The sequence below is a fragment of the Bufo bufo genome, chromosome 4 (genome assembly GCF_905171765.1).
Source record: "Bufo bufo chromosome 4, aBufBuf1.1, whole genome shotgun sequence".
NCBI classification, from domain to species: domain Eukaryota; kingdom Metazoa; phylum Chordata; class Amphibia; order Anura; family Bufonidae; genus Bufo; species Bufo bufo.
Window position 1 is genome coordinate 126,444,306 of NC_053392.1, and position 21,779 is coordinate 126,466,084.

General features: G+C 47.3%; 1 protein-coding gene across 2 annotated transcripts; it reads left to right on the forward strand.

Moving 5' to 3' along the window:
• The first annotated feature begins 333 nt into the window (after positions 1 to 333).
• Positions 334 to 20,364, forward strand: LOC120999981 (G-protein coupled receptor 35-like). Of its 2 annotated transcripts, none has more exons than XM_040431012.1 (2): positions 334 to 401; positions 19,062 to 20,364. In XM_040431012.1, exon 2 carries the CDS (start codon positions 19,210 to 19,212, stop codon positions 20,134 to 20,136), a length of 927 nt encoding a protein of 308 aa, XP_040286946.1. In that variant the 5' UTR covers positions 334 to 401; positions 19,062 to 19,209; the 3' UTR covers positions 20,137 to 20,364. The 2 variants fall into 2 exon arrangements, with proteins under 2 accessions (XP_040286946.1, XP_040286947.1); XM_040431013.1 differs by lacking the exon at positions 334 to 401 and adding an exon at positions 5,035 to 5,126.
• Positions 20,365 to 21,779: the final 1,415 nt, after the last annotated feature.

Genomic DNA, 21,779 nt, shown 5'->3' on the forward strand with positions numbered 1-21,779 from the left:
GGCTGGTATTTGTATGGGGACGCCATGGCTGGTAGTGTTTCATGGGAATGTGTCTGGTATTTGTATGGGGACACTGTGGCTGGTAGTGTTTAATGGGAATGTGGCTGGTATTTGTATTGGGACACTGCGGTTTCTAGTGTTTAATGGGAATGTGGCTGGTATTTGAATGGGGACAGTGTGGCTGGTAGTGATGTGATGAGATGGTGGCTGTAACTGTTTGAAGCATAGGGTATATGAAAAAGGAGAAGTCTGCCTACATACTGTGCAAAGTAATTTCTCACTCCCCCATCCTGTAACAATTTACAACATACGGTAAGCAGAGGAAGATCTGAGGAAATGAAGTTGCTAGAAAAAGATTCTCATTCTGAAGTTTCCCGCAGACATACATGAGGACAGTTAAGGTAAGCCCTTTATCATACTGTTTTGTTAGACATTAAATGTAATTTATAAAATGTAATTTAATACTGTACATAAAAGGAAAATTATAAGGTTCTGTCTTGAATGATCTTTTCTAAAGTCAAGAGACATTTCTACACCTTTCCTATATTTTATGTCTGTCTACTCACCTGTACTCTCTTAGGGCTCATTCAGTAGATCTTATCCATTTTTGCAGTACGCAAATTGCGGATTTGCAAAACACAGAGTGTGTGTTCCGCATTTTGCGGAAAGGAATGGCCAGCCCTATGATAGAATTGCCTATTCTTGCTGACAAGAATAGGACATGTTCTATCTTTTTTTGCAGGGCCACGGAACCGGAGAGCACACGGTATGCTATCAGCATCTTTTGCTGACCCATTGAAATGAATGGGTCTGCATCTGTTCCTCAAAACTGCAGAACAGATGCGGACTCAAATATACATGTGAATGATCCCTTATTGTTACATATTCAGTATTGAACTAAATGTTATTATTAGTACATTCCCACAAAGGTAGTGATTCCAAAGCAGACAAAATATATATTTATATATATATATATATATATATAGAAAAAGAAAGGACACCGCAGCACCCATTTACTCATCACCAGGTGTGCTGCCCTGTCTATATATACAGTACAGACCAAAAGTTTGGACACACCTTCTCATTCAAAGAGTTTTCTTTATTTTCATGACTATGAAGGCATCAAAACTATGAATTAACACATGTGGAATTATATACATAACAAACAAGTGTGAAACAACTGAAAATATGTCATATTCTAGGTTCTTCAAAGTAGCCACCTTTGCTTTGATTACTGCTTTCCACACTCTTGGCATTCTCTTGATGAGCTTCAAGAGGTAGTCCCCTGAAATGGTCTTCCAACAGTCTTGAAGGAGTTCCCAGAGATGCTTAGCACTGGTTGGCCCTTTTGCCTTCACTCTGCGGTCCAGCTCACCCCAAACCATCTCGATTGGGTTCAGGGTCGGTGACTGTGGAGGCCAGGTCATCTGGCGCAGCACCCCATCACTCTCCTTCATGGTCAAATAGCCCTTACTTTCAAAGTTTTCCCAATTTTTCGGCTGACTGACTGACCTTCATTTCTTAAAGTAATGATGGCCACTCGTTTTTCTTTACTTAGCTGCTTTTTTCTTGCCATAATACAAATTCTAACAGTCTATTCAGTAGGACTATCAGCTGTGTATCCACCTTACTTCTCCTCAACGCCACTGATGGTCCCAACCCCATTTATAAGGCAAGAAATCCCACTTATTAAACCTGACAGGGCACACCTGTGAAGTGAAAACCATTTCAGGGGACTACCTCTTGAAGCTCATCAAGAGAATGCCAAGAGTGTGCAAAGCAGTAATCAAAGCAAAAGGTGGCTACTTTGAAGAACCTAGAATATGACATATTTTCAGTTGTTTCACACTTGTTTGTTATGTATATAATTCCACATGTGTTAATTCATAGTTTTGATGCCTTCAGTGTGAATCTACAATTTTCATAGTCATGAAAATAAAGAAAACTCTTTGAATGAGAAGGTGTGTCCAAACTTTTGGTCTGTACTGTATATATATATACACACATTTGAAACTCGAAAAATTTGAATATCGCGCAAAGTTCATTTATTTCAGTAATCCAACTTAAAAGGTGAAACTAACATATGATATAGACTCATTACATGCAACTTTATTTGTTATAATTTGGATGATTATGTTTTATAGCTTATGAAACCCCAAAGTCACAATCTCAGGTATGGATTAATTAGCTGACTAGATGACTAGAGTGTGACACTTTGAGCCTAGACTATTGAACCTTTTCACAAAATTCTAATTTTAAGCTGCATTACTGAAATAAATGGACTTTTGCACGATATTCAAATTTTTGGAGTTTCACCTGAATATACAGTATATATAAACAATATAGCTGGATATTCCACTGGCGCTTGTGCCCAGCTCCTCTATGTTTGCTGCGGTATCGCAGCAGAACTGCACAAACTGCTGCACACCACACGTAAATTATAGACCAATCTCTATGATACCGCGCACTACCTTCCCCAAATAAGATATGATTCAGTGTGGGACTCACGCTATAACTGGTTTGATATCTAGGCTGTGGATCATGCCCCAGTCGGTGGCGCAATTCCATTTGTTCAGAACTGCAACTCGCGCTCTCAGGGATCAGATAGTGACGTCACTATGCAACATGGTTTCGAGTGCCAAACTTCTTTCTTTTTATAGCGTGAGTCCCACATTGCAATTTGAGAAAGACAGATGCCGCAGAGAAAGAAACCATCAGTAAGGTAATTTGGAATAGAAACTGATTGTACTACTGCGGGTATCTTTCAGCAAGGGGATCATATCTTATTTGGGGAAGGTAGTGCGTGGTATCATAGAGATTGATATTTTTATATATATATATATATATATATATATTTAACCTTTGCAAACAATGTATTTTATTCCATGCTCGGTCCACCAGTCAGGTCTTTTCTCCTGTATCTATAATATATGAAATGGTCATTTTTACTAGATTTCCATGTAAAAGTTGTCCATAAAATGCTAATTTGTTGATTATTAAGGGCTCCCTATAAACAGTTCCAATCCCAGCATTCAGTGTGGTGATGGATGGACTGTGACAGGTATTCAGCTGAAGATAGCATTTGCAGTGAGAATATGAAGACCACCTTCCCCAGCAATCATCACCCAGCAGCATGTCTAAGAACATGCCTAGAATGCTGACTCACGAGCAAGGGCTCATAACCCCCAACATGTTAACTTTGTAAGAGCCTTTTTAATTATTAAAGTGCTTTAAACTAATAACAGTGCCAGGAAGATACAATTGCAAAGCCTTTAGCATATGTGGGTGGGTGACGCTTGCCTGCATGCGACCAGAAACACTGTTGTGTTATATTTGTAGAGATAAATTGGGTTAGGGTTTTTTCCAAAGTTGTATCCAATATGCAAATGAGGTGAAGGTGGCAAACTCCATCTGCTTTGAAACTACAACTCCCAGAATCCTCCTTTCACTTCTATGGGAGTAACAAGAACAGCCAAGTAAGTGTGCATGCTGGGAGTAGTAGCTTTACAGCAGCGGGAGTGCTGAAGGTTGCTGATCCCTGCCCTACCTTATCTTCTGCACTGAATCTTGTGCATGTGGCATGCAATCATGGGAAGGTGCATGCACAGCACTCTTCAGCAGGTGCGCCTTGGTTATGCAAGATGGAAAACAAAGTCCTGTCGACAGGACTTTTTTCCGTTCTGCATAATGGAAACCAGACGGATCTGTTATGATTGCCCAAAGACTTCTATTAGGAAGGATTAAAACGGAATGCCTTTTAAAGGCTTCCGTTTTGACTTCCGTCTTATGGATTCTGTTATTTTCCATTATAACCATGTTATAACGGAAAGCAATAACGGAATCCATAACGGTTATGTTAACAAGCCCTTATACGTGCAGTACATCACTGAAACCAAGGCCCATCTGCCGAAGAGTGCTGCGCATGCACCTTCCCATGATTGCATGCCACATGCACAAGATTTTTAAATTTAAAGGCTTCCGCTTTGACTTCCATGATAATACAAGTCTATGGGCAGCATAACGGATCCGTCCAAGTTTCCGTTATGCAGGACTGGACTCCTGCATAATGGAAACCGGGACGGATCTGTTATGCTGGCCATTGACTTGTATTATGAAGGATCAAAATGGAATGCCTCTTATAGGCTTCCGTTTTGACTTCTGTCTTATGGATTCCGTTATTTTCCGTTATAACCATGCTATAAAAGAGAACAATAACGGAATCCATAACTGTGATGAATACAAGCCCTTAGTGGTGCTTGTGCAGACCATCACTGAAGCTGAAGCTAATAGGTTAGAGAGTGCTGCACATGTGCATGAATTACTGTAAGCAGAGGACAGGGTAACTTTGGACAAAGGAGTGATCAAGACAAGGAGGGAGGCATGGGGCAGGCATTATGGAGAAGTGCCTTTGGACTTGCCGTGACTAGGGTCACCCATTGAGCACTTGCATAATGTATAAAATCTTTTCCCTTTAATGAGATCTTGCGACACATTAATGTGTCCATAAAAACATTAGCTACCGTAATTTTTGAGAAGATGTCCAGAAGAAAGAGTGTTTTTAAGGGTTTTTTTCTATAGCAAATAAGATGAATTTCAATGTGGATATGTCCAGAGATCAAACCCTTTGCATTGTAATGGGTGAGATGCACTGCAAAATTGCACTACACATAGGGCAAGCTGCATAGGGCATAGCTGTAGATAGTGCAGAGGTGTCTCAAAGGGCCCAAAGGTCCCTCTGCCACAAAAGAAGACCCCAGTATTATAAACAGCACATGGTGAGTGGTATAGCTGTCACATAGCAATCTTTATTTTTTACTGTATATAGCGCCAACATAGTCCACAGCACTCTACAGTCAGAAGGTACATGTACAGACAGAATCAAGTGGCGTGAGGGCCATGTTCACAAGAGCTTACAATCTATAAGGAAGTCGGGGTGCTACAAAAGGTAGAGGTGCTTGTTTTTTAGTGTAACATGGGCACCTATTGGCGATGGATGTCACTCTGAAGTTTCTGTTTTGAAATCCTCCAGATAGAAACCTTGGGCAGGCACTAAACAATGTGAAAGGAGCCTAACTCGGACCTTGAAAATATCCACAAGAAATATTCAGCATAAAAACAGGTACTGGGTAAGGTGAATGTAACGGGGTTCCGAAGGTGCACTCGGTCTCCCATTAACCGCAGACCCGCTGTTTAGCTTCAGGAGCGAGGATCTGTGTTTGACCTCGTTCCCAGGGCAGCTTTGCTAGCTGGGTGGCTCCCTGCCCCTAAGTCTGCCTTGAGCGCCGAGCTGATCACTCGGTGCTCGACTGGTTGGTCTGTCGGTTATGTGACGCTGGCCACGTCACATGACCCTCACTCCCCACTATAAATACACACAGGTTGCCTGTTAATTTAGGTTCCACCTGTGATTTGGTCTTTCCTGGCGTACTTACCTCCTGCTGAATTCTTGACGATCCTCTGCCTGCTCCTTGTGTACTTTGCTGCTCTCCTGGTATTCTGACCCTGGCCTCCTCCTGACGATCCTCTGCTGACTCCTTTGGTACTTCATGTCTCTCCTGGTATTTATGACCCCGGCTTCTCCTGACAATTCTCTGCTTGCTCCATTTGTACTTTGTAGCTTTACTGGTATTGACTCGGTCCGTTCACTTTCTGTTGTTTGTCTGTCTGTCATCCCTGCACTTATTCCAAGCTAGGGATTGCCGTCCAGTTGTCCCCTGTCATTAGGACTTGCGAGGCAAGTAGGCAGGGCCAGGGGTAAGGGTGGAGCGCAGTAGTCACTTCCCTCCCCCCTGTGTGTGTGTGTACGCGACCGTTACAGTGAATAACTACAGTAATTTTCATTCTATTATTCTGGCGTCACATTATGGGACACAAAAAGTGACATTGGATGATGATGATGCACTCTATACAACCTCCAAACGTGATCAAAGTAGAGATCAAGAAGAGACCTTTTAGTAAAAATTATTACTATTATGTAAAGGCAATGATTGCCGTTGCAAGCAGAATTCTGTAGTAATCACGTTGTTAACCTTATCTATGTTTATCTTAAAGTGTCCTAAGCCACTTTTTCAGAAAGATAACAGAGACCTTTACTTCCTCAAAGTAAAAAAAAAAAAAAAAAAACTGTTTACTCTCATTATAAGGCCTCTTTCAGACGGGCGTTGCGGGAAAATGTGTGGGTGCGTTACGGGAACACCCGCGATTTTTCTGCGCGAGTTCAAAACATTGTAATGCGTTTTGCACTCGCGTGACAAAAATCACGCATGTTTGGTACCCAAACCCGAACTTCTTCACAGAAGTTCAGGCTTTGGATCGGTGTTCTGTAGATTGTATTATTTTCCCTTATAACATGGTTATAAGGGAAAATAATAGCATTCTGAATACAGAATGCATAGTGAAATAGCGCTGGAGGGGTTAAAAAAGAAATAAAAAATGCATTGGAGAGAAATCCGTTCAGGATGCATCAGGATGTCTTCAGTTCCGGAACGGAACGTTTTTTGGCCGGAGAAAATACCGCAGCATGCTGCGCTTTTTGCTCCGGCCAAAAATCTGGAACACTTGCCGCAAGGCCGGATCCGGAATTAATGCCCATTGAAAGGCATTGATCCGGATCCGGCCTTAAGCTAAACGTTGTTTCGGCGCATTGCCGCATCCGACATTTAGCTTTTTCAGAGTGGTTACCATGGCTGCCGGGACGCTAAAGTCCTGGCAGCCATGGTAAAGTGTAGTGGGGAGCGGGGAGCAGTGTACTTACCGTCCGTGCGGCTCCCCGGGCGCTCCAGAGTGACGTCAGGGCGCCCCAAGCTCATGGATCATGTGATCACATGGATCACGTCATCCATGCGCATGGGGCGCTCTGACGTCATTCTGGAGCGCCCCGGGAGCCGCACGGACTGTAAGTATACCGCTCCCCCGCTCCCCACTACTACTATGGCAACCAGGACTTTAATAGCGTCCTGGGTGCCATAGTAACACTGAACGCATTTGTAAGACGGTTCCGTCTTCAAATGCTTTCAGTACACTTGCGTTTTTCCGGATCCGGAGTGTAATTCCGGCAAGTGGAGTACACGCCGGATCCGGACAACGCAAGTGTGAAAGAGGCCTAAGTGTTTGATGTTCTGTTGTTACACTGTGTTCTTACCTGCTGTGCAGTTGCTGCATTGTCTTTCTCCCTGTCAGCTACTGGGCCGCTGGAGACGCCTTTCATCCATGGTGATGGATGAACAGGAGGTCTCTGCCCTGTCACGATGTTTAGGGCGATGCAGGGATTCCTAGACTTCTAGGTTCGTGGGTATGAGCCCCCTTACCATTGAAGGCGGCTCATACAGCCAGGTGACTAGGGCTATTTTAGGGAAGCTTTAGGAGGTGACCAGCTCCCTTTTCCCTGCCTATGGCCTAATACTTGGTGACATTGTACGGTGGGGAGTTTCCACCATTCCCCACCGTGACACATGCCATGGCTCTTCCCCGTACTGTCTCGTTGTTTTCACTGGGAAACAATAACTTTTTGTGCTGCACAGAAGATACAATTTCCCATGACGGGGGTATTGGTTATATTTTGCTCGCCCCTACTACAACTACCTGCTCTCACTTGTTCAGCCCACACCATATACCAATACACCCAACCATCCCAAAAAGACTCAGACACCTGTTGGAATGTATTGGCCACAGCAGCTGTTTATTAATATAAATACAAACATAACATAAACCATGAAAAATTCCCAACAATGACTCCTCCTAACGGGGGAGGTCCTTGGAGCCCCACAAACCCCCCAGCTGCTGACCCGGGGTGAGCCATTTTGCCTCCAGCCGTTACCCCCAGCTCGGAAGCACCACAGAATGGCCCCCCCCTCAACAGCTCGGCCACCATGGGAGTCCAGCCCCAACCGTGGGGGCCCTCCCAATGTCCTCCAGTTCCACCGTAACCAACTCCAAGGACCCCCCACCGCCACCAATGCACAGATTAGACTCCTCAACTCTGTGCGTTCCTCCACATCCTCAGGGCCACCTCAATACCCTCCTGTAGCGCCAGGCTCCACATATCCACCCCTACTGCATTCAGGTGCACCCCGTCTGCGCTCCAGAAGGAACCAACCCCGCTCTCCAAGTCCCTATGCCTGACCACCACTGCCCCATTCCGTGCCATAAACCGCCCGATTAACTTTAACCCGAGCCTTATTTACCGCCTCCAACGACCTCGCCTCGGTACTATGTCCGACCACACAGTCACCAACCCAGGGAACAATGACCACAACCGCAACATGTCCCATTTGATATCCTTTACCAGCTCCCTGATAGGTCTCGCAGCGAAATCATTTCCACCCGCGTGGATCACCAACACATCAGGTGCCCTATCCATCCGTGCAAAACGATGCACCTCAGGCAGCACCCATCTCCAAATCATGCCCCTGCGCCCTATCCATCTTACCACCACCGACGCCCTGTCGAAACCTAGTTGCTGACCGTCCGGCCGAACTGCTGCCCGAATGGCCCCCCAGAAAACATATGAGTGTCCCAAAATCCACACCAGGGCGGGTGCTGCACCTGAAACGAGAAAAAATAATGCAAGAACAACACTGCCAATGTAAAGCAAAATATCATCCACCCCTTTTTTTTTTTTATAACCGATTCAAACGAACATATGACCTAAAACGCGTAGATTCCCATCGTCCTATGCGTTTTATGACCTCTTCCCCAAACCCAGTCTTGCCGCTTCAGTGGCTGCACCAATCCTAAATGAGTGACTGGAGTACCCCTCCCGATCCACCCCAACCTTTGCAAACATTTAGCAAACACTGCCGAAAATTGAAAACGGGACAAATAGGATCCATCCGCGTGAATTAACAGTGGACCTAGCCCCACCTCTACCCGTGAACCATATTCCCGAAGACAGCTGACCGGACACATATCACAATCCACCACCGCAAACAACACCACCCTATGACCCCGACCCTCCACATCGGTCTTTGATCTACGGATAACGAACTCCACCCTATCCGGAAACAAATCCACATCATCCCTCATCAACCCCCCCGGTCTATACACCGACGGACAAACTAGTTCGCCCAAACGAAGCGCCCCAAAAAACGCCAGCGAAAAAGCCAATGTAAACAAACGGACCTCCCCCTCTGAATTACACACACCCCTCAACTGCCCCCCCAACTCCAACAATAACGCAAACGATACTGGCCTCCTGGTATCCACCCCTGATCGCAGCCTACGCCATCCTTTTAACGCCTGCACCACCAGAAACGACTTAGTAAAATCAACATCCGTCTCATTTTAAAACCGAAAGCCAGCCCGGCCATACAACCATTAATTTTACTAACTGACCATCCCTCTTCCTTACAGTGACCCAAAAACATCAACAACGCTACCTCCGAATCCTCCATCTTCGCACCCAGATCCACACACCAAGCCTCCCAATGATCCCAAGCTCTGACATACATAGCCCACGTACCGGGCGCCAACAACGCTTGAATGAGCTCATTCATGGTTCTTCCAGCAGATCCCACAGGCAAGCCGGACAAAGTAGGCCCGTAGCTTCCGCGTCCGGAGCCAACTGACGAAAACGATCCCACTGTGAACGAGAGAGGGCGTCAGCAATACAGTTCTCCACCCCCGGGACATGCACCGCCACCACCCAAGCATTAAGCGACAGGCACTCCAACACCAACCGCTGAAGAAGCCGTACCACTAAAGGCGAGGATGCCGACAAACCATTTATCACCTGCACCACCCCCATGTTATCACAGTGAAAACTAATCTTCCTATTCCGAAAACGGTCCCCCCACAACAACACCGCCACCACAATTGGGAAGAGCTCCAATAACGCCAAATTCCTAACCCAACCGCGCTCAAACCACCCTACCGGCCACTGCCCAGCACACCATTGGCCACCACAAAATGCACTAAAACCGGAACCACCCGCCGCATCCGTAAACAGCTCAAAGTCAAACGAGTCCATCACCTCCCCCATAAATAACGAGCGACCGTTATACTTTTCCAGAAATGACATCCACACCTTTAAGTCCGCCCGCAATTCCTTCCCCAGCCGAATGTAGTGACGAGGCGAAACCACACCTGCGGTCGCCCTAGCCAGTCGTCTGCAAAAAACCCTTCCCATAGGCATGACCCGGCAAGCGAAATTAAGTTTCCCTAACAGTGATTGAAGCTCCCGTAGCTGCAACTTCTTCTTCCTCTGGGCATTCACCAAATTTCCTTTTAAATCCTCTAATTTATCTACTGGCAGTCTACACTCCATCTTTCCGGAATCAATCACAATCCCAAAGAAACTCAATACCTTTACCGGACCCACCGTTTTTTCCGCCGCCAACGGAACCCCAAACCAATCAAAAAGCGAACGTAACGTTTCCAACAACAAGGAACACACCCACGAACCCGGGGGGCCTATACACAAAAAATCATCCAGGTAGTGAATCAGAGATGCACAACCTGATGAGTCTATCACAGCCCATTCCAGAAACGAACTGTACGTTTCGAGGTAGGCGCATGACAAAGAACACCCCATGGGCAAGCATCGGTCCACAAAGAAACCCCCCTCCCAAAAACAGCCTAACAAATGGTGACAATCCGGATGCACTGGCAGTAACCTAAACGCCGCTTCAATATCCGTCTTAGCTTGGAGTGCCCCCGCCCCAAAGCGCTTCACCCACACGACAGCTGCATCAAATGACGTATATACCACCGAACAATGTGCGGGGTCAATACCATCATTGACCGAAGAACCCTTTGGAAAAGACAGGTGATGAATAAGCCGAAACTTATTCACCTCCTTTTTAGGGACCACTCCCAGCAGTGACACTCGTAAATCTGCAAAAGGCGGCTCCTGAAACGGGCCCGCCATCCGACCCAACAACACTTCCTTATTTAGCTTATCTGTCACCACCTCCGGATGCTCCCTAGCCGAACGCAAATTATTTTTTAACACCACTGCCCCCCCTGGTACAAACAGAATCCTAAAACCTTCCCCAAACCCTGCCTCAAGCAATATCGCCGCGACCCTATCCGGATACCTAGCGAGAAAAGGCACCATCCTTTGAAGTCTGACCGGCGTCGCCTCCTTTGCTATTGGCGTCCCCTTTCTGCTTCCCGCCCCTAAAGCATCTTGCTGCTCCATGGTTCCCCCCACAACCTGAGCATTCGTGTTTAAATTTACATTTAACCCCGAATCTACACTTTCCTTCATTAAAGGCAAAGCACAAGCCTCTTGCTGAGGCCGTCGCCATGCTGGAAGACCCCCCGCTCCCCCCTTCCCCCCGAAAGGGCTGCCCAGATCTAACTGGTGCCGTCACCTTCAGCCATAAGGCAATATCTTTGTGATCCCACCTCATTTCTGGACGCACCACTTTCCTCTGCCGGAATTGTTCATCGTAACGCAACCAGGAAACCCCCCCGTAAACCCTATACGCTTCGTCTATAGCATCGAGATAACAAAACAGCGCCGAACAATTCTCCGGCGCCCTCTCCCCAATCACACTCGCTAAAATTGCGAACGCCTGCAACCAATTGGCAAACGTCCGCGGAATCAACCTGAACCGTCGTTTTTCCTCCTCCTCTTTCTTACCCTCGTCCCTTCTTGTCCTATCTAGATTAAACCTCTCCAGGGGGAGCAAAGAAAAAATTTCTACATACTCCCCCTTCCAAATCCGCTCCCGCACCTCCGCCTTCAAATGAGCCCCCAAAGGCCCCTCGAAACAAACATACACCTCTCCCTTTGCCTTATCGTCCACCCGCACTGTCTCCTCCTCAGCCCCCGCCTGCGTCTGCACTGACACCCCCACTCCCGGTAATGCCCGCCGAGGCTCACCCCCCAACCCGAAACCTCCCGATGGACCCTGTACTCCCCACGCCTGTAAAGGGGATCCCCCCGCCACCCCCAACTGGCCATCAATCCCGCCAAACCCACCAACAATTGCCCTAAACCCCTGCTGACATCCGCCTGCGGCCCACTACCCCCCCAGCCCCCATGCTCTGCACTACCTGAGCTAACGGTCTCCAAGTAATCTCACCTGGCTGCCTGGGTGCTGTGTCCCCATCAGCCGCGATTCCTGACTCCAGACTAACCATCCCTTGAGGAAGATCTTCGGATCCCGCCGCCAATCCATCTTCATCCTGTCCCCTGGAAACGCTGGGACCAGGGATGATGCGTCTCTCCACGACTGGATCCTGAGGGGCAGAGCTCTCCTCTTCACTCTGCCTCCTGGCATAGCTGGGGCCAACAGCAAGGCAGCACTCTCTAGGGCAATCCGGATGCATCCTGCTGCATCTTCTCCCTTCTTCCTGTCCCCTGGCCAGCCTCAGACCAGGGATGCTAGGGTTAACTGAGGCACTGTGGGCGGAGCTACTGTGGGCAGAGCTACCCCTCACACACTGAATGGAGGGCCTGCTGCTCGTTTCTCCTTCCATTGCAGAAGCCCCGTATTGCAGCCTGTTCCTCCCACGCCGGGCGGTCACCCCCCTGCCAGGAGTTAGGGAGGCCTCCGCCGCACCTGGTCCCGAACCCCCGCCGCTGCCGCTGGATGAAGGAGATGGCCGGGCCCGGCCACCCCTGGGGCTCCGCCTACCAATTGGAATCCTTCCACGTCGGGGCCTTGAAGCAGCTGGCACCGGAGGCGCCCAACGTGAAGGGTCCTGTGAAGGGCTCCGGACACGGCGCTGAGCCCGAGGGGATGATGAGGATGGACTAAAGCGCGCCGGCGGCCGTGCCCGCCACGGCCGTATTAAAGGTGGCTGAGGCAGGACAGGAGCCTCAGCCTCCCCCCTTAGCAACAACCGAACCTGCTCCTGGGCCCATGCAGATCCGTGGACTTCTGCTGCCGCCCGTAACTCCTGAATCGCCGCTTCCAACTGCTCCATCACTGCAACAGGTCTGACCAGCTTTCTCAGTTAACCAAAATGGCTACCGTCTACTTTCCCCCTACTCTATTTAACCCCTACGCCCCTCCCCTCCTGCTCAAACCCACCAATGTGACCCTCCTGCATACACCCCACCCCCTGCTACCCCAATCCTAATCTCCCTGGGGCTCCCTAACCAAACCCCCTGTCATGTGGGCCTACCCTTAGGGGCCCCCCTTTCTCCCCCCTTCCAGTCTGGCCATTTCCATAAACAAGCGTTTTGCTCATTCATCGGGTAATCGGCGGTGCATTTACACCATCAGATCATCGCTAACGTGCATTACTAGTATCACTGGTTAGCGATGATCTGTTCAATAATCGGCCAGTGTAAAGGGCCTTTAAGGGAGGTGCTAAGCCTCCACATGCATAATTGATGAGGCTTGCCTAAAGAGGGCACTCAGACAACTTGTTACACTACTGTGAGGAACTCTGTGTTAGGGAAATGTTCACTGTCCAGACCCCAGCCTGTGACTCTGAAATTGCTATCAGCCTTCCAAAACCACTTAGGGTGGCAGGAAGCTAAGGCTACAACTAGGTCCTTCGCCAGATTCTGCCACAAGGCCAGATGGACTTTGCTGCTAGGGACCCACATTACATTTGAAAAGTTGATTACAGGAAACTGGAACAGGCACATTAATGGCATACCTTCTGAAATAACCTGGAGATACAGTGAAGTCAGCAAGCCGACTCAAAACCAGGAGAGACAGACATGGCCAACGCAGTAAATGGTTAATCCATAGGCAGGCTGAAAAAAGTTACCAGCAGAGAGTATATAAGCAGAAACAGCAGCCACAGGGCAAATATAATTTAAAAAAAGCCTGTAGTCAGTACACTAGAACAGAAAATGGGAAGTCGCACAATACTGAGCCCTAAAACAAATGAAATCTCAGGCACAGGGTCATTTTAAAAATGACAAACAGAAGAAGAGGCAGGCCGTTCCGCAGGGGTAGTAGGGGTCAGGCAGGTGCACCAGGCCGGAGCCTAAGTGGGAAGTTGGAGAAGGTGCAATTATGTCAAAGGACGCACCAGAGTTGGTTGAGTGGCTCACTCAGCCTTCCACTTCTGTACCCTCCTCATCCTCTGTATCTGCACCCTCCTCATTCTCTGCTGTGTGCACCCCCAAAGACACCACCACCACCACCATAGCCACTCCACTCGAGTCAGAGGAATTATGTTTCCATCCATTCGCAGACCTTACTGATACGCAGCCATTCTTGGCATCTGATGAGGAAGAGGAGGTAGCAACGGCAGTCACCCAGCGGTCTGACGACAGTACCCAGATCAGCCCAAGAAGGGTGGTCCCTGCTGTTGCTGCCTACTCTGAGAGCTCTAATGTCAGTGGTGGTGAAGGTGACGATGATGACGTCTCGATGGACGTCACGTGGTTGCCCATAAGAAAGGAAGAGGAGGGGAGTTCAGAGGGAGAGACGGAGCAGCAGATGGAGGAGGAGAAGGAGGAGGAGAAGCAGGCAGAACTTGCAGTGCATAGTAGGCAAAAAGCAGACTGCAAATGTATCTGGTGCGAGCCATCCACCATGCACGGTCACATCTTGCGCTCCCAGTGTGGGCTTTTTTTAACGTGTCAGCTTCTGACAATAGTGTTGCCATCTGCAGCCTGTGCTGTCATTGCATAAGTCACAGTAAGCCCAATACTCACCTAGGGACGACCACCTTAAGAAGGAACCTGGCCTCCCATCACCGAGCCCAGTGGGAGCAATGCTGCCAGAACCCACAGAGCCACACTCCCGGCGCTCCATGTCCTACCTCTTCTCCTCCTGCTCCTCCCATTTGTCCTCCACTCCACCTTTCACTGTGCCGTCATCGCGTTCATCTGGTAAAAGGCAGGCTTACGTGGGCAAAATATTTGAGCGTAAAAAGTCACAAAGTGAATATATCTCTGGCACACAGTATCGGTGCCAAGATACTTCTGACCACAGACACATGGTCTAGCAAACACGGCAGGAAAGGTACATAACTTTTACTGCCCACTGGGTGAACTTTCTGATGGCCATCAAAAGCATGTAACCAGGCCCGTCGCTAACAGACAGGCAAAACAAGCAATTGCTTGGGGCCCCGAGCTGGCCCGGGGCCCCAAGTCCCCAAGCAGAGCCGGTGCTTGTTTTGCTTCCTTCGCTGGGCTGGCACAAGTTAAATCACCGACGCTGTGTTTTTTTTTTTTTTTCACACAGCGCCCGGCTGCAGAGCAGAGTGAGGAGGCGAGAGGGGGCGGGGTATGCAGGGCAGTTCCAGATAGGCTTCGCCCACCTACCAGGCCGGAAAGACAGTGCAGAGCCAGGAGCCGGAGCAAGAAGAAGCAGAAGATGGCTGCTGCACTGTCGCTGAATCAGTAGTAGACTGTAGTCCAGCCTAGAGACAGTGATTCAAGCGACCCTGAGTGAGTGACAGTCAGTGTTACTGTCCCAGAGTCCCAAAGTCTCACCCCCTGAGTGTGTAATTAGGTCAGTAGTGACTAATGTACTGTGTTGGCATGGGCTGAGGGGGGGCAGGCAGGCTTTAGGGGTAATATATGATAATATGAGTGAAGTGCCACTGTGCCAGTCAGTGCTATGAGTGCCAGGCCAAGGCTGCCAAGCAGATGGCACCATGGCACTGCACTGCGGTCAGGGTGCTGGTGAAGGATGACCAGGGACACTGAGACAGTATGCCTCTCTGGGATGCCATCTGCCCATCTCTGCTGTCTATATACCAGGCCTACCCTGGTATATGGACAGCAGAGATGGGCAGATGGCATCCTCTGGGCAGTACGGTCTCTCTGGTCATCCTTCACCAGCACCCTGACTGCCATGGTCCTGCTTGGCCTGGCTCTCATGGCACTTCACTGCCTGGTGCTCGGCTATCAGCACTGAGTGACAGTCAGTGTCACAGTGTGACTGAGTCACTCAGCGCTGATAGCCAAGCACCAGGCAGTGACGTGCCATGAGAGCCGGGCCAAGCAGGACCGTGGCAGTCAGGGTGCTGGTGAAGGATGACCAGAGAGACAGTACTGCCCAGAGGATGCCATCTGCCCATCTCTGCTGTCCATATACCAGGTCTACCAGCATTACCCCTTGATATACCACCTGCCCGCCTGGTCACCCCACCTAACACTCCGGGAGACAAGTGACTCAGACTGTTAGGTGTGGGGTGACCAGGCGGTATATGAAGGGGTAATACTGGTAGGCCTGGTATATGGACAGCAGAGATGGGCAGATGGCATCCTCTGGGGGTTGTATCTTACATGGGACTATATGCTGGAGGAGCTGAAGGGAGAGTCATGTATTTTACATGGGACTGTATGTTGGAGGTGCTGAAGGCAGGACTGTGATGTATCTTACATGGGACTGTATGCTGGAGGAGCGGAAGGCAGGGGGAGTGATGTATTTTACATGGGACTGTTTGCAAGAAGGACTGAAGGCAAGGGGAGTGATGTATCTTACACGGGACTGTATGGTGGAGGAGCTGAAGGGGGCCATAATTATTACTATAATACTACAGAGGTGGTCATTATAATAATAATAATACAGAGGGGGCCATTATATATTATAATTATACAGGGAGCATTATACTTATGGGCACTATGGGGGAAGGGGACGTCTGTTATCTGAGGATGATAGTAAAGTGAGGAATCTAAAACATTTTCTGCGAAACTTTGCAGAGACGAGAAGCGGCTGAAAGAAGGTGTCATGACGGTCCTATCTCCGAATGAAGACGTTGAGGAAAGTCTATATCACAGGAGATGTCGCTGGATGTAACAGGTATGTGGTGCTGTATTCTACTGTATATTTCATAGCAATGTTATGTCCATCCAAATATCTGTTTCTTGGTAGGGTAGAGGGGAGGGGGTATATAGAATTTGTCCCGCACTGCCTCAGCCTGGCCCCAGACTTGAGGTCACACTGTGCGTAAGGTGGGGAGGGCGTGGAGGGGGGGGGCCTCCATGTCTATTTTGCTTGGGGCCCCCAAATTCCTTCAAACGGCCCTGCATGTAACCCATGGCACCAGTGTGGATTTGGTGTTACTACCATGGATTGCATGCAGGCCTGCCTCTGCTCCTCCTCCTCCTACTCCATCCTGCGTCTCCTCCTCAGATGACTCCTCCTTTTCCACTTCTACCGCCTCTTCCGCTGCACCCCCAAGCTCCCCAGAACCTATTCGATTGTTATGCTGTGCTGCAGGTGTTGTGCCTGGAAGCCAAGAGCCACATGGCTCCTGCACTGCTTTCAGCTCTGCGATCACAGGCCGATCAGTGGCTAACCCCGCTCAATTTGACAGTTGGTAAAGTTGTGTGCGACAACCGTGCCAATCTGCTGAGTGCGCTGAAACAGGGCAAAATGACACATGTGCTACGCATGGCACACGTCCTGAACTTAGTTGTGCAGCGATTTGTTGCCAAATACCCCGGGGACCAGGATGTCTTGCGGCAGGCGAGGAAAATCTCTGGCTTTTTTAGAAGATCTTACACGGCCATGGCTCGCCTTGCTGACGTTCAGCGGTGACATCACCTGCCCGTCAGACATCTGATTTGTGACAGCCCGACGTGCTGAAACTCCACCTTGTATATGCTTTATAGGCTGCTCCAGCAGCGTGCCGTTAACGACTACCTGTACGAAATCTGCAGCAGGACAGGTTCTGGGGAGCTTGGTTTATTTTCACCGTGCCAGTGGCTGCTCATGCGTGACAAACTGGTCAGTCGCAGCCAGGTCACCATCAGTGACATTGTACCTTACACCTTCTTTATGGAGCGTGCATTGCGTTGTGTCATTGATCAAGCCATCGAGGAGCAGAAGCTGGAAGATGAGGAAGTCGCAATGCTGAATGAATTCCCAGGGGGGCTACTCCATCTGAGACAAGTCAGCAGGAGTGTGAAGAGGAGTCAGAGGAGGATGGTGGCTGGGGGGAGGAGGAGGAGCAAGAAGAGCATGCTTTGGGGGGGACTTTAAACTCCTGGGCGATGAGCAGGAGCCAGGGCGCACCATCGCTTCCAATTTACTGCAAATGGGGACCTTCATGCTCCAGTGTTTGAAGAGGAACCGGTTAAAAAGCATTTTTTTTACTGCCATTTCAGGGAAAATCTATTTGTTACTGCGAAGCATGAGGAAATTCGGCTTTGCAGCAAAGAAATTTTTTCCTGAAATTAAGATCGAATTCCACTTCAGATACTTCAATTGGTAACATATCCTTATGCACAACTGAAGTTAAAAAGGCCAGCACAAGAATGCTGCAAACAAGTAGAGCTAATGGACGGAGGTGCATTTAACTTTCTGCAGCCTGAGGTGAAAGATAAATTTACCCCCCCACCCCCAATGTTGTAGATTTTCAGAAAAATCAAGTACAAATGCTGTACATGTTGCAGAATTTTGCTTAAGATTTTGCCTTACATTTTACTTTAAATACAGATGCAGACAACAAAACAAACAGAATAACTAAAACCAATACAAACCAGACCTCAGTCCAGGATTGACATCCTACTTAATTTTTTCCTGGACAATTGAACCAAAAATCATGGATGGCCCAAAGTTTTTATAGACATCCACCCTGGAATATTTTAAAGAAAACGGGGGTCATTTATCATTCTGAAATATGACTAAATTAGGAGCATTTCAGGCGCAGATTGCGGAGCAAATGCTAGCTGCACCTTAATTCGCGACTTTGTCCCGCTCATGCCAGGTCTAAAATTGTGGGCGTGGTGTCGGTGGGGTGGGGGACAGGCTGGCAGGCCTGTCTCATTTACCATTTTCTATGCCTGTTTCAGGCGTAGAAAGAGGTCTAAATCTAAGACTGCTCAGAAGCTGTCTTACATTTAGAACTGGCGCTGGATGCGCCAAAGTTATGGAGAGGCCACCGTCTGTGGCCACAGCCATCACTTTTGAAGAGCTGCAAGCAGTATCAGCCAACATAATCCGACATTCCCAAAGATGCATAGACGTGAACGAGGACCACTTTCAGCATCTTTTGCGACAATCCACTTTCTCGTTCATCTTGTCATGCTATTGCTGGAGGTGGGCTACCTTTTCATGGGCCACCCGATAGTATGGTTGTGTGCATATGCGCTAAAGGAACACAGTTTATCTCTTACTGATGTAAAGTAATCTTTATGTTCATAGGATTGTGTAACAAATGCACTGACTTGTCTTATTTTTCAGAACTCGGATCATATTATGTCTTATAGCTGAATTGTATAAAAGGTGACTTCTTATGACTGAGACAACTGGAAGGAAGATGGTAACGATGGTGCTCCTTTCACTGTAAGAACAACACATAAAAGGTGCTTTGTTATTTCTATGTTATCCAATGGAGTCTGAAGAAACTAATTGCTCTATTACAACAATAAGTGTACCAGTTCAGATTTTCAGTCTAATTACTTATATTCCACTTTTTATTTTTGGCGTTATATGCAATGTCCTGGCCCTTTGGATTTTTTGTTGCAAAATGCAAAAATGGACAGAAACTACTCTTTTCATGGTGAATCTGATGGTTGCCGATATCTTGGTCGCTTTGACCTTTCCATTCAGACTTTATGCTATCTTACATAAATGGGACCTTGGAAGTGAACTGTGTAAAATCTTAATGTCCTCGTACTTTGTGAATACGTACATTAGCATTTTCACTATCATGGCTATTGCTTTTGACAGATACTTGGCAGTCAGACACCCAATGAAATACAAAAGTTGGATGTCATTAAGGAAAGCTTCTATCATGTGTTGTACCTTCTGGATCATTTTTATCACAGTTAGTATCCTGAGGAATTTGGAAAGCAGAGGCTACAACTTTACCATATGTTTTCAGAAAGACAGCAATCAACCCTTTAACTTGTCCCTAGTCTTCGTCGTTGTTGGATTTGTCCTTCCTTTGCTAGTTATAAGCTTTTGCTCCTGGAAGGTCATCATGACTTTAAGGATCAGAACAAGAATGCATCCTTATAAGCAGTGTTCCGTCAAGAGAGCTGTGAAGATAGTTATAGCCAACTTACTGAGTTTTGTTATTTGCTTCTTGCCTATCCACGTTGGATACACAATCCGTTTTGTAGCCGAAAACCTCAAGGCCTCTTGTTACATACTCGAAAAAGTCAATGATTTTATTCATGTGGCAAACTTCATGGCAAACTCAAATTGTGTTCTGGATTCAGTGTGCTACTACTTTGCGGCCAGTGAATTTTGGAATGCTCTTTCCAAACATGAGTTCACTTTATCTAAATGCAAGTCTTCATGTGTGTCATAAACCTGTGAGCAACCCATGTATGTTACAGAATAGCTTGCAGAAAATGGGTAGATAGACAGGTGAGGCTATATGAGCAAGGTCTTAACAGTACAGAGCCATGATATTGCACTCATAGACTTCTAAGTCTACCACTGTATGTCTCTGATACCTGCTGAAGTATGCCTGCTTTATTTTTCTCATATCTCGCGGTTTTACTACTTTTTAGCTCCTCTTCATGTTATCTGTGACTACAGCGTGATAATGTGCCTATCGGGAGTCTGAGACACGCCTCCTGCCTCCTCATTGGCTTCACTATCTCCCTCCCCTTCCTCAGATTGGATGCTTTGTATAAACACAGCCTACTACAGGGAAGTTAGATGGAGAGCTGATTTCTATTACAGCAAGGCAAGGGCAGAATGATTAGACAGCACAGATTTCTAAGCCTCCAACAGATAAGTACCATAAATATACTGAGGAGTATGAGGCTCACTATGGAGGAGATGGAAGGGTCGCTTTAATCCTGCCATTCAGACACTGGGTAAGGCAGAAGAAGACTAAGATAAGATTTCAACAATAAGGTCTAGAAGGCTATACCGAAGTAAATGGAGTTTCCGCGGCTAATGCCATGTTTTGTTATGATTCTTCCCTGGAAGGCATGCTTCTAGGTGAGAAGCTGCATAGTACAACATCTGATGAAGCATGGCGTGTTTATTTCATATGCATGTGGAATTCATAGAGAAAAAGACTCCATATACCTATGTATGAGGCATACAGAGGTATAGTAGGGTCCTATAGAAGTCTATAGGTGCTGTATTACAGCTTTGTACAGTTCGGATATGGCTATATGTGTGACTCCCTGCTCATTTGCAAACTAGACAAAATAAAAGTAGGCGCTTTAAATGGTATACTGGTATATGCCAGTCTGTGATACAGGAAACCACATCCGATTGATCTAAATAATGTTTCTGCTTGTCAGTGGAAATATATTGCATATATGTTTTATAACAATGATAATCTTACAATTCTTACTACTGGGGAAGCCACAAACAATTGAAATGACAGATTATGAAAAAAATGTGAACCGTGAGAGAAAATGAGAGATATATCTGTCCCTAACAGCTCACAACGGAATTGAAAGAGTGAAAAAATCTCTATAGTGCCAGTGTTGGACCAGGGTTTCTTGAGCCTACCTGACAATATGATAGTCCAAAGTACATCTATGAAGAACTCATTCACTTTTGGTTGCATTGTAAATGCTGATGTTCTCATTGCACATTGTGGAAACATCAATAAGATACCAACTATCTGAAGTAACACAGGAAAAGTAGTCCCTACTAACAAGTGGTCGCCTCCAATGCCAGCTCTAAATGGGATACTATGGCACTACAGCTCTAATCTCATATGAAGGCAAAAGGTGATGTTTTCTGTTAGATTGCATATGATGGCTTATAGCTACTGTAAAAAGGGCAATAAATGGGTAAGCTGTAACCTTTGAAATGTACAAAGGACTTAATAAAATCTGTAAAGTTTGCAAAAATACAAAATGAACGGCAGGTGGCCAAAGAGAGCAAATAAAATCTTTGAGTCTTTATGAGCATGGTCAAAGCATGTAGGTTCCCCAAATAATGGTAAAGGCGGGTTAGTCACTGAAGATAAGGAATATG